Below are 17,993 nucleotides of genomic sequence, written 5' to 3' on the forward strand. Positions count from 1 at the left end.
ACATGGAGAAAGCCATCCTGTGTACTACAGCCCTGAAGAGCCACTGCAATTACTTTGGAAATTACTGAGGAAATATGACTACATTCCAGCAGACTACAGTAGAGAGAAGGCTGGAATCCTCTGCTTAGCCAACCACTTCCCTGCTTCAAACAAAAAGTAAATTACAGATTAGATCCTCCTCTGATCAACGTGGCTGCAAAGATCAGCACTAAACAAATCCTCTACCTCCCACAATAGTTTCCTCATCTCAAACCAGCACATTGTGCTGAGAATCTCTGATCAGATTCTTTTCTGCTCCTATTCTGCATTCACACTGTGACCTCAGCCTGTAAGTAAAAAGCACTAAGACCATGCTATCTTTCAAACATCACAGGACGAGCAGCTCATACTAACACACCATCCCAGGATCCCAGAAAGTACAAACCATGGATAAAGAAGCCCCGTCCAAGAAAAGGACTCCACCTGAAAGAACCAGAGAGCTGTACTGCTGGTAACTCCAGGATTTCCACACATTTTGCTCTTACCCACAGATGCCTTACCTCGGGACAAAGCGCCCCAGTGATGGTGCAGACATGCGGGCGTTCCGGGGAGCTCGGTGCCTGGATCGGTCTCCATTGTCCCTTCAGCAAAAGAAAGAAAATTACTGTACATTAAAAATACTACGTAATAAAAGCATTTTCCAAGAAAACAAAACACCAGTGACATCACCTAGTCAACCTGAGTATGCTACAGAGACTCAACAGCTCTTACGCTGCCAATGTCCCAAATTCACACGAGTAACTGTACCAAATCCTCTGCCGGTTTTATATAAGGATAACCTTAAAGTTCACTTTCTTCATTGTTTGACAATGTCTCAAAAGTATCAACAAAACCACAGAGAGTCAATGAATCAATGTCAGCACCTGAGCAAATGAAAGAGAAACATCAGAATTTTGACCAGGAAAGCAAAAGGCAAGCTCACCCCAGTCCTCAGAAGAACCTTCTGTTAGACAAAGAGATCTGTTAAAGTTCACATTTTCATTCCCAGGAGTGCAGGCAAAAGAGCAAAATCTGCAGACTATTCTTTTGTGTTCCTTCCCTGAAGGTCCAGTTTAAGTGTCATCAGATCTTAAAACTATCTCACTTTTCATAAGCTCTTCCAGTTAAATCAGAAGTGTTAGGTGGTGTCAGACAAAATTGCATCTCCTTAACAACATCTCATTCTGTTTCACAATAACAATTCTCTTTCTGGGCCTTGGGGAACAAGGGGAAAGGGTCTAGCACCTATTGTCCTACAGCAGACACAGGAAGGCACTTCCCCAGCAGTGTAACACTGAACGGGCTTTCACGGAGAGGCTGCAGAGCTGCTATCCTTGTAAGTCTCAAGATAAGAGCTAGACAAACTCAAGGGTGGCCCAGTCTGGTTTTGGTAATGACAGCTGTACAACGAGCAGGAGATCAAACTGGAGGACCTTCAGAATCCCCATCACATACAATTCCTGATATTGCATTCCTAGGCCACAAGGTGTCTTATAATTATACAGCACTAAAACTGCAAGGAAAATAATGAGACTCCATTAGTGACTCTGGAGTTCTGAAAGAGACCTTAAACAGTGCTTTCTTCTCTGTTCAGAAATTTACTCTCTGTATGACCTTGCACAAGTAACAAATCTGCTCCCCATGGATTCCAAATCCCCATCTATAATTGCAGACCTGTCTCCTTCCCAAGCAGTTGAAGGGGGAATATTACTTGCAGAGCCTTGAAATCACTAGGAAACTAAATATTCCTTATGCAATGCACTAGCAGCACATTTCTAACCCACTCCAGCAAGCTGCGCATTTTATAATTTTTCTTCGTTTTGCTTTTATGAAGTCAGTGAGCAAGAAACGTGGGCTGAGAAGAAAGTCTATTACGTGGCTGTTTCCCACACACTTGAGGAACTCAGGAACACAAAAGCAGAGGTTCTTCTGCAAAGCTCGTTAGTGTTTCAAGCTATTTCACCAAAACCAAATTTGAATCCAAGCTCAAAGCTTCCATTTCTCCTCCCACTGTAGATGCAGCATTTGCAGTTCACAGCCAAAGCCGCACCTCACTCTCAGGATTCTGTGTAACCAGCAGGGTTCCTGAGATCAGAAATGTAAAAGCTACTGCTGTTCTTTTATCACAGGCCTCCAGCCTATTAAGATGGAGATCAATAACAGAAGGAATCCTGCAAACTTGAGTGCTGACATATCAACTTTTGTTGCTAAAGAGAAAAGACCAAAGGAAAAAGAAATGTGCTCCAGATCTTATCACACACAGTAAGAGCTAGCAGAAGACAAGAAATACTTTTTAAAAACCTCCATGTAGCAGCTTTTGAAATGACACAGATATGCAACCCTGTGAGAAAAGCAACAAAACCATTTTCAGGATTTTTATTTACTTTGGACATTTATTGGAATTGGAAGACACTTTTGTAATGGACAAATATCAGCAAGAGCACCAACAGCAGGACTACACTCAACAGAACTCTCCAGTTGAAGAGAATCTCAGCAGCAGGTTTCAAAATGAATGAAAAATTAGCTCCAGCAAACATAAGGAGATAAAAGGGCAAAGTCTACAGACTAAATCAAGAGACCTAGAGGAACTAATTGTTCAAGTTTTTTTAATTGCTACTAGCCACAACTCTTAGCATCCACAAAAACATTTTCAGACACATTTTCTAACCAAGGCAACTTTCTGATGTGAGAAATCCATCTTGTACTTTCCTATTTATTTACTGCGTACACAATCTCCTGACAATATGGGAAAATGCCTAAAAGGGAAAAATACAGACTAGGATTTTTTTCAGTTTTCACCATGACAGAGACAGCCTCTACTAATGTAAAAGACAGACACATTTTTAACATCTCTTTAAAAAAACAAACAAAAACCACAAACTCACATCCCAGTGGCCACCTGTCCTATAACTCAAGACTGAAGGGAGTAAGAAAAGTGGCTATCCTTCAAGAATGCTAGAATTCTTATTTACTGTAAGCAGAAGTGTAAGCTATACTCTCCTGGGATAAAGAAGAATATTACTAAACATTACTCTGAATTACTAATTTACAGAGTCATTTATATCTAAACTCCCTTGCTCAAGAACTACATGAAAGAGTGTCTAGTCTAGTGTTGCACAGCTAGAACTGCTGATATTACCCTGGCGCCAGCTGAAGATTATTTCTGCACCCTCTAAAAAGGAAAATAAAGAATGCCCTACAGATCGGTGAAAATGGGTGGCACTTTGTGTTATTTCTGTACCACATACAGCCTGCTGACAGAGGGAGGAGAGCAGATGTTAGCACACTGCAGTGCCAGCGTGAAGCACTCCAGCAAGAAATGAGAAGTTTCCAAGGCTCCCTAAAGTACTGATGAAGATCTAATGCTCTACTTTCTATTTAGTGTCAACTACCTACAGATTCATTAGCTAATGATTCACACTGGATAGTTTAATTAACATTACCTGCAGAAGTGGAAAGCAAATTCCTCAGTGTGTGTGTGAATCTACACTAAAAAAAGCCTCTGCTATAAAGCAACTCAATAACCTTGCTAAAGTAAATGAAATAAACCACAGCAAGGCGACAAGGGAAATGTAATACTCTAATTATTAACAGACTAATTTGTCTCAGCAGGAAAACTGGAAGAACCAACAAATGGACAAAATAACTTTTAAGGTCTGGCTCAAAATTCAGGTTATTCATCATTTGTTCAGATACCATGGTGGCACAAATCAAAACAGTGATGTGGAGAATAAGAGCTGGTAGGGGAGAAATAATATTAACACCAACCTACAATGGAGCATGAAAAGAAAGCAATTCCCAAGCATTCAGGAGAAATATGGACATTTAATAGGGCATAAGAAGGATGCAAGTTTATCCTAAATTGGATAAGATAGTCAAATCCCCTTGGAATTTTCTTCTGTTGTCTTGTTTGATTGTTGAGAGAAAAAATTGACTAACGTAAATTTAATGGACCAGCAATAGCAGCTCTGAAAACAGAGAAAGCGATACAAAATTTTGCATCCTAAAGTTTGGAGAAAAAGGCATTCTTTTTCATCTGGTAACTTGGCTACTGCACTAATAACAGTAGATACAGAAGACAGTAAGGACAAAAAAAGCGCCATGTTCTGCTTTTCTGTCTTGGCAAGAATTCACTTTAATATTTAGAGATTGTTGTATCAGGAAGTGAAATTAAACACACAGCATGGGATTTCTAATGCAATCTGTTGGTCTAACTGTTCCCATTGTAGTCAATATTAAAACTCCCACTGACTACACTGCCAATAGAATTAGGTCAACAATGACCATTTTGAAAAGCCATTTAATTATCAAAGCCAGCACCAGTAAGCCATGTAAGTTCAGAGGAATCAAATTGTATCACATCAAGCCAATTCTTCATATTTTCAGCATTTTATCATGTTTCAAGCAATCCAATTTAAAATGCAGAGGTTAGACACTCACATACAATAGAAATGCTAAATAATTGTTTGAGTGGCATCTACTACTTTCCTTTAAGGTCAACACTGGAAGTTGCACCATCTTCATGTAGCAGAAAAAACCAACATTTGAAGCACTGAGAAAATGTGAACTATCTGTACTGACTTGCTGTATTTTTTTTGCTAATTGCAGCAGGTTACTTCAGAGGAGATAGGACAGAGGGCAGGAGCAGCCCAAAGGCCATATCAAGAGCTCAGAGGAGGTTACCAGACACTGCAAACTCATTTGGCTTTACTGGTTGGTCAGGTCTCACTGCAAGTCCTCTAAAGTGGGTTCCTGGAAGATGTCATATTAAACTGGCCATACTAAAGCAGAAGCAGATCCTGAAATCTTGCAACTCACTTCACAGGATTCACTGCTGATTTGGATGAAAACACATGACATATACCTTTAGAAGAGTGTACTCTTCTAGAGTTACATAGTACTCCAAGACAAAGCGTGTACTGTGTTTTAGAAAGGGTACAGAAGTAGGAAAAAAGATAAGGAAGAGAACATCACTTTTGCTGGTGGTTCTAAGAACATGTTGATTACTTTCCAGCACCGTCCTGATGGGTAAGGTAACATACAGTGTTGGGAACACTATGACAGAAAGTTAACTACTACCTTCACCACTCAGAGAAGCAGCAAATACCAGATATTAACACTTTAATCCGTCTGATCCTGCAAGATCCTGAGCATCTAACAGAAATCAATTTAGAGAAAAATGGGAGCACTTCCAGAAATAAGCCTCTCAAAATAGAGAGGTAAACACCAATATAAAACATTGTCATTCTGAATGTTTTTGTGAGCGACAGGCATCCTAGTAGACAAAAGGAAAAGCCACACTGCAAGATGGTTGCAATTCTGCATAGGGGCATAGTAGCTAAAATAGTATCTCCTGGATGAGTTAGACTAGTGTCTTATTCAAAAATTAAGGTTCCATACAGTATGTGCTACTTTACTCAAAATCCTCAAGGCTTGGAGAAGTTACAAACTCAAACCAGGAAAAGGGCATCACCCTACTTCTGGCTCCTTGGACAAATGTATCTCACCTAAAACCAGGATTATGTTAAAAGTGAAACATTAAAGACAACTAACTTATCTAAGAGGAGAGTTATTTCCACAAGTAGATACAAAGAAGGAAGCCAGGAGCATAGGTTCTATCAAAAAGGGTACAAATATTGACATCTACAGATTTAAATGACTACTGTACAGTTTTTTTTAAGTATATCTAAAAGAACACACATAATCTGGTAAAAAAAAAAGTTATACATTTATAAACCCATCTCTGAAGCACACAGTCATTACTGAAGAAGTACTTGAGGGAGAACTGAGGGAAACAACAAGAAACAAGAAAAACAAGAAAAATGCGCATTTGTTACACAAAAATACATTCCTGGCACTAAATGTATGGTTGTGGAGTGAGGTCCCAAGTGCAAGACTGGAAGCCAAAACCAACTAAAAAATAAAAATAGTAGGGAAACTACCAAGAGTGACAGTGGCCAGCTGGAGAGACAGGAAGTAGAATAGATTTTTAACACAGTAATTGATAAAGAAGTTAGACAAGTCACTCAAGCCTTTCCATCATTCTGCATTCTTCTGAAGGCTGAAATGCCAATCTCTCACTAGGAGCTTTTGGAAAGGACCACCAGAGAAAATGTGTATCTATTTATCAACTAAAACTTCCTTTAAAATAGCAGACTGTTGAGTTACTGATGGCTTTGCTGACCGAAGAGAAACAAACCCCCCCAGTCTTGATCACCACTCAAAGCACTGCTCAGGGGAAAATGTATTTACGAGATTAAAAAATAGCACTTCAGAAGATCAAGTGTTTCAGAAAAGTATCACATATGAGAGGTCAAGAGAAATATAAGTACTTGCCTGTAAAATGCCAAGGATTAAATGCTTCAGAGAAAGACTAATTTCTAACTAGAATGAAGCACTCACTCTTTTCTAGGCACATGATCCAGTTATTTCTATTTTAATCAGCTCACTGTGTGGTGGGCTCACAAACTGATAATGCTGTTTTAGAATAAGACTGATACACTTCATAGCTACAGTGAATCATTAGAAAGCAGAAACATCAGCAGCCAGACAAAGCTAGAGAGGCATCAACTTTTGTCTCTTTTTAAAAAAATACATCGCACTGTTATGCTTGCAAAGGAAACAGAATTGAAACCATAACTTCACAAGCAACACTAATCTGTTAGACCTATGGGCTTCAAGAATGCAGACCACTACCTGCTTGCATGGCCAGCAACAAACCAGTAACAGCTTGCTTCCTAATTACTCTCATTAACAGTGGACTTCGCCTACTAGGTGACCTAGTTTGATTTCTGAGTTGCACAGACACAAAATAAAAGCAAAAGGAAAACAATGGACAGAGTTTAGATTTGTTAGAAAAACTCAGAATTACCATCTTGACATTGAATTGTTTCTATGGACTCAAGCAACCAACAGTATGGAGTATGACGGGCGCTTTTCTGGCAACTGCCACCTTTCTAAAGGCACACATTCTTTCACCACCCTGATATGAAAACACTTGCCTTGCTGGGATGTGACTTAATGGTAAAGCAACATTATTCTGGAGAGATTAGCAAAATCCTGCAGTACTGCTGCAAGGAAACAGTTATTGCCTGTTCACTGCATCGATGCAACATTACTAGACATTGTGACCAAGATAAGGGTAATATAGACGACTGTCACAAAAGATAAAAGATTAAAAGAATAGGGAAAGTGAAGCTGCAGGCTACTATGAGTAGATCACAAAACAAGATAACACTCTAACTAATCCTTGAAAAATTAAGTTCAAAGAGTAGGTTCAGTATCACTCCAATTCAACCAGCACCTGTAACTAGCCTGAAATTGTGTTTAAGATGATGAATATAGTTAACATAAGTTGCTGTGTATCTGGAAGAAACAACCCAGTGGTAACTGCTTCAGAAACCTCTAGCAGAGAAGAAAAAAACCCAGAAAGTGACCACCAAGTTACACATATTTGCATCTGCTTTGAAAGCCAGTTTTGTAAAGGCTCATCTTCATCACAAAAAATGATGCAGTGCCATGTGAGGCAAGAAACAAAGGCAGATGAAAAAACCACAAAAACAAATAAAGGAGCTCTGGGAAGAAAGAAACAAATAGCGATCCTGCTTTATGTGAACTCAAATAGCAAATTGCTAGCAAGAACATTATTTGTAGATGCTCAAGAAAGATAACAAACTGTCTCATCTAAGATTTCCAGGAAAAAAGGCTACATTTTCTGCAGTATAATGACCTGTCATGGACCCTAAAAATCCATTTCCATCAGCACTTGAATGACATGAAGAGCCTATTAAGATTCTCACATCTCCTATATGTGTCTTTTTAACTGCAGATGTAAACATCAGGATGGCAAGGAGAAAAATTTAAAAACCCACCCTAATTGCTTTTAGAAATCTTGTAGTTTGGAAATGATATCACTATTTCTAGAACAAAAGCATACCACTGATCAAGTCATCTCTCTTATCCACCTTCACTATGTCCTATGAGAGCTTAACACTTGGCATACCATCAACCTACAGACCCCCAACAAAGTAAACCTCCTTCTTTACCTCTGGGATTCCTCATGCTTCTCTCTCCATAATGACAGAGCTTGTCTCAGTATACTGGAGCTGTAGATCAAAAGCTCTATACTTATTGAAAGTGTCACAAAAAAGCTTTAATCGTTCCAATCTCTCCTCTCTCTTGACAAGAAAACCTGGCTACTATTTGAAGAAGTTTCTTTTGCAGAAAATGAAGGTTGCCAGATAGGAAAAAAAACACTCAGAAATAAATGAGTGCACAGTGGACAGCTGTAAAGGAGGGCAGTAAAGACCGAGACTTTACAAAAAGAGTCCAAGCTCTACCCATGTGCTCTTAGTAGATGGTGTGCTAAGGGAAGCCAGAAGGTGCACAGTGAATTGATTGCACTGCTGCAGGTTAGTACTCCCATTGCACTGTGTCTCTAGCAAACAATGATACACAATCAGACTAAAAAGGCAGAGACTGGACTTAAACACAAACATGGACTTCTGTCACAAGGGTAAGGAAGAAGTCATTTCAGTAACTGGCAATCTCCAACTTCTCCCTTCACTCAAACTTACCAAAATCTTTCTGTGTCAGCCATCAAGCAAACCACATGCTTATTCTCACCATGACACACAAATCCCTGCTCTAAACCCACTTCTACCATTCCACTAGATGATCAATAAACAGAATCCAAACCCAAACCTTCTACCCAAATACACACTACTGAGTAACCACATTGCCATAGCCATTGTCTTCCCTTTTCTCTCACAGTGCTTTATGTTAGTTCAGACATGCTTGCATCCAGACAGTTACTAATTAGTATTGTCAAGTATTAGTGTCCCAGTTAAGGTTCCTAAAGAAGCTAACAACAAAATATACTTTAAATGAAGACTTTCCAAAAGAAGAGTGATTGCCTGGATATCTCACACAAAAATATCTAATCAGACATGCACTTTTCTTCTTAACACAGAAAGTTAAACCAGAATGCCAGCTGGAAGTGGAGCACTAACTATGACAAAAACTGGAGTCCCAAACCAAACATTTCACCTATAAGAGGTCAAAAAGAATCTACAATACTATTCTCCAAAATGAATGAAAATTGCATACAAGACACTGGAAGTAAGACTTGCAGCTTCAATACAGTGGCAGTTGGCTGGCAGGTCGTCTCTTCGAGACAAGAGGCTGTTGGAAGAACTTAGATTTGGCAGTTCTTGCCAAGACAGTGTCAATAAATCAACCAAAAATGGCAGGAGGCAAGTATGATGGATACTCATGTATCTCATGCACTCAAGAGGAGACCCTTGCAAGATGCCCATCTGAGAAAGCCCAACTTTTGGTCCAGAACTTACCTTAAACAAAAGGATTTTAAGGTGACAAATAAAGCCAAATAACATCACTCTCAATCTTGTAAGCTTTTCCTAAGTGATTAATCATCTTTACAAAGCAAGAGCCTGCTTCCAATAAAACTAGAAGGTCCATTAGGGCCAGTAAAACAGTGCCAACAGTTCTCATATTTTCTGTCTCGATGCTCATGGTGTCTCAAAAGAAATTAAACAGATGAAACACTAAAACAAGACTTCAGGCCCGTGAGGTTAAGCCCATCTTGTTATAGAGACACAAAAAAGACCTTCCTAGCCTGTGAGAATGGCACAACTGAGTGCATCCATGCCAGCACAAACCCTCCTACAGGGAAGGAGAAAGGATAAAACAGAACAGGGAAAAGTTGGAGACATGAAAATAGTGTTATCTCCAAGCTCCTCCTTATCTATATTCTGTCAGGCAGCCCTCACTCAAAAAGAGACAGAGGAGTCAGCCACAGTCACACCTGTAGCCTTAGCTTGAAAGCCTTTTTTGAACTGCAGTGAAGGGTTTGACTCAGGCTTTAAGAGCTGGTACACTGTCCTATATCTGCTTTTCAGTCTGACAGATGAAACAAACCTGTACTTCTGTATTTGCTCCCATAGTTACTTCAGACAAAAAGGGACATAGATGGCCAAAATTCACCTCCAGAAACACCTCCACATTCTTATTATGGTGACAAATTCAGAATTACAAATGAAATAACAGAGATTGCGCTATCTAAGGAGTCCTAGAAGCATAACCCACAGGCTTCAACATTAGAGAGCTGTTCTAGACTAAAGGAAATCTATAGAAGAGACCACATCAAAATTCTTGAAAAAGTCAAAATTGTTTAGCTTTAAAAATATCAATTTACTATGTGATGCAAACATGAGATATTCAAATAAGAACTTGAAATCAGAAAGTTCAACATGTATAATTTGTCTATAAAGAATCTATTTTTACCAGTTATGCTGGAAGACTAAAATTATGTCATTCTTCATTCAGAGATTCTTATTCCACAACTCAGGAAGTCTTTTCATTTTAGCTTAGGATTCTACTAAAGCTAACCTTAAAACCCACTCATATCAATCTATCTGGCAATAACCTAATATTACAATCTGTATATATATTACAAACTGTATTAAATGCTTTTATGTAGACATGACTAAGTTTACAGTTGACAGTTGCATTCAATAAGCAGCAAGATGACAACAGTGACAGGTTAAACACAGAGAGCACATATAGAGAAAGAACATCTTCTTAGACTGAAAAACACAGGTATAGTGTGTCTCCCTCCTCTACTGTCCATAAAAGCTGGTGTAAAAGAAGGATATTACTAACACTTATACAAAACACTAGTTCAGAGTCTTATACCAACACTACTTCTATTGTCATCACAAACTAAATGTATTTATGAATGAATTCACCCTTGACTGAGACGCAGGAGAGGCTTTAACTTAAATTTAGAGGCCATAAACACACAAACAGTACATAGGCCCAGTTCTTCCCTTACTAGGCCATTAGGTAAAGAAAACTGAAAAAAAAGACAAAATGAATTTTTGAAGAGAAAAAATCTCTGAATCCCAAAAAATATGAAAGCAGAGGAAGCTTGTCTCCCAAGCATCCTGCACAAGCACAGGATTCACTCCTTGCCCAGTGCTCTATGCACAGTAAAAGGCACTGGTGTTTAATGTCCCTTACACCCTTCTCCTTATCTCTGGGAAACAAAAAGAGATTATTTATCCATTATATTAGCCAGATTAGAAAGATAAAGCACCAAGGCAATTTTCTGGCTTTTATGGAAAAAAAAGTTCCCTGTATTTCAGGAGAAAAGCATGAGCTGCAGACAGCCAGACACAGCGGCAACACCACCCTTCCCCATATCAAATCTGGAGACACAGTGAAGTCAGGGCATCTGAACCACAGCAAGAAAAATCATCCATGAAGTAATACATGACTGCACAGGTGAACAAGCAAGGAAGGAGGGATACAGGAGCCAAAAGAGAAGCAAGAACTCTGTAAGACATTTAATTGTGAAGTCTCAGCAGAAAAAATCAAATGAGTCACGAGAAGTTCCAGCTCTAAGGACCCCTGCATAGCAGCCCTCTCTAATCAGCCAAGAGAAATAATGAAGCAGAGAAGTAAAAAGGCAGCAGGTCTTGAATGCAGAGACTACAATTTGATATGAAATATTCAACCAACAAATTCAGGCACTGCACTTTAAGGAATAAACACTTTTTGCTCAGTATGAAATGAAAGACAACCTCAGTATGGCTGATTGAATTGCTTTCCTGACTGGGTGCTCTTACTGTGTGAACATTATCTGCAGGGGAACACACTTCTCTACAGGCATTTGCCTGGCTCTGTGAACAAAGAACATACCATCTTTTACTTCTCTAGCAGAACAAGCTGCCCCAGACAAATAAAATGGAATAATGGAAATAGTAAGGTCTACGCTTGCAACACACCCACTTCCCAAAAACAGGCCCAGCAGCCACCGTATTTCTGCTTTTCCAGACCACAAGGATGCTTGAGAAAATGCAGAAGAGTCACTGCCTAATAGTTTATCTGCCCTCATTTACATTTTACACAAACAAAGCCACAATGAGAGGGAAAGACATTCTCTGACCCTGTACTTCAGAATATTCGATTGCTGGAGCATGAAATGACAGCTTCACAGAACAACTTTCAAGGAAAAAAAATAGTCTACCACCACTTGAAAGTCTAAAAGGGATTAATATCTTGCTTTTGGGAATAGCTAGTGCAACTAGTATCCTTCAGAAAGGGACTTTATCCTGAAACAAAGGACATGGAGCTTTAATAACATGTCATCTCAAGTATGTGCCACTGCAGCAAGTGAATGTGCAAATTAAAATAGTAGGGAAGTTGACAGCATCCTTTGCTGGCAGCTGCAACATAACAACCCAGATTTTTTGAGGAGTTCACAGCTCCCATCAAACACACCACCCTACTATACTACAGTATAACCATAGACTACTTCTACAACTCTGCTCAGAATTATCCTTTGTTTTAATTGCAGTATACACAAATGGGGGAAAATTCAGTGAAATACTTAAGGCTACTCAGGAATTATCCCACATTTAAAAAGAAATTACTGAAGACAGGCTAGAAAAGTTATAGTCTCTTTGCTGCTAGAATGAATTTTAATCTAAATTGCTGTGCTTTTGGTCTATATGCCATGTAAGGAATACATTACTATACTCTTCCATTTATTAAAAATTTGCAATAATTTTTTTGCTGGAATTACACTGTGTATCACCAGAAGTCCAAAAGCAGATGCTGGAGAACAAATTTTAAAAGTTCGTCAGCAGAACCACTCAGAACATGGGACATGTCTGTGTGTCTCCTATAGCCTTAGATCAAAGAACTAAGTCTTGCAAAGCCTCTTAGTGACTCTTGTTCTGTCTCAAGGTTTGACAACTCAAGTAAAACTCTTGGCTCCCCATCTGTCCTACTGGAGAAAAAGAATCTAATTTTCTTTATTTAACCAGTCTTCTAAATGTGGTTGAGATACCTAATGTGTTGAAGGTAGCCCTACAACATCCTTAATTTTCATAATAGAAATGACCAGACCTATTTCTAGCAATCAATGCTCTAATTATTGATTGAATTACTTAATCTGTTCCTACAAGAAGCCTAAGGTGTCTTTGACTGATAAACAATATGGTTTATTTCCAAGTAGGAAACCAGAAAGCAGACCTGTGCTGACAACAGTGGCAAGCAAGAGGGCCAGGCAGCACACACACTTACTCAAAATCTTCAAATTCCAGATCATTTCCCTCCACAGATGGGCTTGAGTTCTCGGAAGTGGAAGCAGAGGAGGAGGAAGAGCGGAGACGGTTTTGCTGATATCGCATAGAGCGTTGCCGAATACTGTCCCTCCGGGAAAGATACTGGATCATCCTCTGGGCATAATATGCAGCAGGAGACAACCTGAGCAAGAAAAGATACACAAATACAAATTACATAAATTTAGAATGACAGCCAGCCCTATTTTTCCTTTTGAACTCCAAGTGCCAGGCCAGTAACAGCCTATCACAAGGCTGACTGTTTGCATTTTATCTGTAAGATGGATTAAATACAGAAAGCAAGGAAAAGTAATTTTCCCTTTATATGCTACAATTCCACATCCCCTTTGCAAAGATCCCCTTTGCAAACAGAAGCACCACACAGTACCTACAGACAAAAAGCTCATCCACAGAAGAGAGAAATTTGCTTCTCAGTACTCTCTGGAGCTCACTGATTCATTTATTACCAGTTCACTCTAGTAAGCTCAGCAAGCATCCCTTAAAAGAACCAAGCCCAGTCTCAATGTGAACCCTGCCTGCAATGCCAAACAGCAGCACTGTTCAAATAAACACCGAAGCGCTGTTGTCTTGATGGTAGTTAGGGAGTACCACAGAATATCAATCAGGAGAAAAAAAGTTTCACATCTTCAACTACTTTGTAATCTAAATGGTAGGGATTTTATATGGCAGCAATTTTATCAGATCCACTATGTATGTGCTAAGTGGAGCTTTAAAAGCCTTGCATCCCACCTGAAAGGAAACCTTTCCTCTGTTTTAACTCTTAATTCTCTCTCATGCATAACCTAGCATTTGTTTGCATCAGCTATCACACACCAGCATTACTCTCTTGAGAGTGAACACATACTCTCTTTTCCCACCCTGTATATCCACAGCTCCTCACACATGTTTTCTGTGACACACTTATTCAGTGTTAAAATCCAGACACTTCAGATGCTTGATTTACCATTTAATTAGCCTTATTTGGTTAGACTTGAATTCTAATTTGGGGGGAGGACAAGTTTAGGAGACAGATTACAGGTTCAGAGGTGTTAAAACTTAAGCCAAAAAACATCAAAAGGGTAAGAGGAAGAACATACTCAGCTTGATTCCTCCTGAATCTTTTATGCAGTTTAATGAGGTAAACCTGTTCATGCCTACATAAAGAAGAAGGCTTTGCTGGACAAACACATCACTTCTCTCTACTCCCCATAAGACTTAATAGGCCAAATACAAAAAAGCAAGGCATTACAGATGCACATTAATAAATGTGCCGGTCTCTTCTCTGGGCTTTTCCATAAGCCAAAGCCTTTGAGCATGCCTAAAAAAATACTACACCAAAATATGTACAGAGAAAAAAAAAAAAAAAAAGAAACACAGGAACAAGGCAAACACTGGCAAACATGAACAGTGGTCGCAGCAGTCCAGCAGTGTAACCACTGAAACTTTTATTTTCCCTAGTATCACACAAAGGGAGAATTTTACAGAAGAATATGAAGAATGACTTTCACAGTCTTCTAAAATTCTGCAGGACACCAGAAGAAAAAACATGGTGATACCTGTTAGAAGAAAGAGTAGGCAATAAAGAGTGGCCATAACCGATGACAAGCTGTCACATTCAGCTTCCTAACAGCACACGGTGTGTGCACTGAATAGACTGTGAAAAAGATCTCAAAGACAACACAAGAAGCTTAAGTCTGATACACAGAGAGAAAGGTGTAAGGAATAAAATACTTTCTAGCTGCTTAGATTTTTTTCTAGACATATATCCAACAAACACTGTGATGCTTTATACATACATATATATATGGAGTCTAGGAGCATATGTAATTCTTATTGAGTATTTCTATTTAAAAAACCCATTATTGTAGGTGTTCGTTGATGACAGTCTAATTTAATTCTTCTACAGATTATTTTTTGAGCCCAGTACATATGGAAACTGTGGAGAATGACAGAACAGCCAAGCTGACCTTAGTGAAGTTCAGTAAGGCCACTGAAAAATACTGCTGCAGTCTACATCAAAATATTCATTCTAAATCTGAGGGAACTTCAAAAAATATTCTCCCCGCCTCACTGCTGACCTAGGTTATTCAAACATAGCACCATTACAGACAGTAAACGCAGAAACAAAACTAACACATATACATGCTCTCAAAAATAAATTTTTCAGATCATGTAGTTTATGCACTCTTTAAAAAAAGACTCCATTGGAAACAGTGTGGTCTTAAGGAGGTATACATATTTAATATATATTTAAAACACAAACACACACAGACACATACAGATGTTTATTAATAGATACAGATGTGTTTATTTCACCTTTCACTTCTCCACCTTGTTATTTATCTTCTCAAAGAGATTACATTTGGAAGTTATGATGCTACCAAAAAACCCTTCAAAATGCAGTAACACTCCTTTTAATCACTTTTCAAATTTCCAACTAGTTAAAGGGACAGTTAAAAATATCCTACTAGCCCAGCAAACCAGTAAGGTTTATGGAGGAAGACTCTAATCCTATCCCACTCAAACTTCTAGCTGGTACTGATCACGCCTCCATGAATCTCATTCTCTGAAAAGGACAGTGACATTTACCAGAACAAATTAACCTTCTTAGAAGAGTTTCAAAACTGGACTTTTCTTTCAAAGCTCTTTATAAACTCCAGCTACTATAGTTTCTACCATAACCTAAAACCACTTGAACTGTCACATGAAGAGCACTGCATCAGTTCTAAGATGGCTTCAAGTAGAAAAATATCTTTGACCATACCCGTTATGCTAGGAAATTATTCAGGCACTGATCCATTTTCTTACATTTTATTCTTACAAATACTTACATTTTATTACATCACAGCAGACATTTATAAAAGGGGAAAACAAAATTCAGACACCTAGGCAGGCCCTCCTTTTCTTTTTTAAAAGGCAGCTCCCAGAGAGCTAGAATGAGATCTTAAAATTTCTGCTCTATCAATCTGCCTGCTTTGGACGAGGCATTCCAGAAACAATGAATGGTGCACTTCCAGCAATAAAGCAGCTTTTGGCATTCAAAAATAAACCTGAATGTAATAAGAGCTTTAAATAACATTTGTAGAATATAATTCTCCTCCTTCCAGGTAAATCAATCCCTTTCCCTGCCATTTAACCAACTGCCATTTAGAAGCTTTTACATCTAACAGCATTTCTGACAGGCAGTTGCCAAGACCTTCAGCAGTCACCTAGGTTGGTTTCCCAAGGATCTTATACACAAGCTGCATACTCCACCTTACTTTCACTTCACTACAGTTTTGTTTACATCATTCCTAAGCCTTTGAATTAACTTCACAAGGCAACTTTCTTCACAATAAATGGAAAAAAAAGCCAAATATAAAATTTCACCTCTGCAAGGCTTTACCTACAGAGACAGTTAGCAAGGAGTTATTTACCAACACAATTATACCATCTGGCCAGTTTGCAACCTTTTATTTCAGAACTTGTACTTAAGAGTATTATCTGTACAAAAATGCACATTTTTGGGTTAATGATGAAGAAAACAACCCCCTCCCCCACTCCAAACCTCACAAAACAACAAACATCTTTCAGCAACTCAGGATTTAATTTTCAGTGGCATTCCTGTACTCTTCTTTATGATAAATCCTAGTGGCCCTCAATTCACACAACTATGCAAGAAGTTCCCCAAAAGGCTAAATCAGATATAGCTTACACTTACTGAATTTCCTCATTCATAGCTTTCCTAAACCCATCTAAAGATCTATTTGTCATGATTTATTCTTTGAAAGTTTCCAAAGCCACTTGCTGTTCACGATTCTATCATTTCTTCTGACAGAGTCTTTGGGTCACATTATCCCATCTGTTGCTTTCTTAATACACTAAATAGAAACTGCAAAGATCACTTCTTTCCATTTTTGATAACTGCCACATTTGCTTTTTCTAGTCCTCTGAAACACTCCCACCTCTTTTGAAGATTAAGCAGCACTACAGGTGTTTCTATGCCTAATGTCAATGATTCATGACTTTTCAAAAATAATTGTCAGTATTTTGTTCTTAGTTAAGTATACATAACCTTCTGGCTATGCTCTCTCTTGTACAGATACATTTATGCAATTCATGCTTCTAAGCAGCACGTTGTCTGCTCACACTACCTCCTAATTCCCTTTACTGCATTCAAGACTATTTGTTTTTTAATTCATTTTTCTTCAAAAGAGATTTTTAATACATTGATACAGCTCATTTACTGTTGGACCTGTTTGCCACCTAGTGTTCTCCACCCCAAACGATTTCATGAATTCTTATGTGTTTACTTCAACAGTAATTCCTTCCTGTTTGCCTCACTTCCCCCCAGACTTAACAGCATCTGCTCACTTGTTTTGCTCTTTCCCCATGGCAGATCATTAAGAAGGAGATAAGCCCAATTTCCAGAGGTTTCAGTCACTTATACTGAAGTTATGCTTTTGCATGTAAAACTTAAATGCCTTTAGACTGCATTTAGATCTTACCTGGCTGGATCTGGGTAGATTGGATGTTCCCGGGATCCTGCTCCATCATAGCGAGATAATGAAATGAGGGAAGACTCCAGCAACCTCCTGGAAAGGCAAAACAAATTACAACATCAAAGACCATTCAGGAACATCCTTCTTATATATGACCTACTTTCTGAAACCTCTTAAGACTATTTCTATCACTAGTGCAGAGAATTCTGCAACATACTGAACCACTCGCTGATGGCATACCTGTTTTTGGTATTCAAAGTTTTATATTCTCACTGCACAGGAGAAAGAACACCTCACAGGAGAAAGAAAGGAAGAAGAGTGCTCCCACAGCCATTTCCAAGTT

The 17,993-nt window shown here is 38.7% G+C and overlaps 1 protein-coding gene across 1 annotated transcript in view; it reads right to left on the reverse strand.

Annotated features, from left to right (window-relative positions):
* AMBRA1 (autophagy and beclin 1 regulator 1) overlaps nucleotides 1-17,993 on the reverse strand; it is a 126,062-nt gene that overhangs the window by 75,797 nt on the left and 32,272 nt on the right. The window contains exons 8-10 of the mRNA XM_058026874.1: nucleotides 17,657-17,743; nucleotides 13,132-13,314; nucleotides 540-620 (exon numbers count right to left, since the gene is read on the reverse strand). Coding sequence (XP_057882857.1) covers nucleotides 540-620; nucleotides 13,132-13,314; nucleotides 17,657-17,743 — 351 coding nt within the window. The remainder of the gene's footprint in view (nucleotides 1-539; nucleotides 621-13,131; nucleotides 13,315-17,656; nucleotides 17,744-17,993) is intronic.

Source organism: Melospiza georgiana, chromosome 6 (assembly GCF_028018845.1).
Source record: "Melospiza georgiana isolate bMelGeo1 chromosome 6, bMelGeo1.pri, whole genome shotgun sequence".
Classification (NCBI taxonomy): domain Eukaryota; kingdom Metazoa; phylum Chordata; class Aves; order Passeriformes; family Passerellidae; genus Melospiza; species Melospiza georgiana.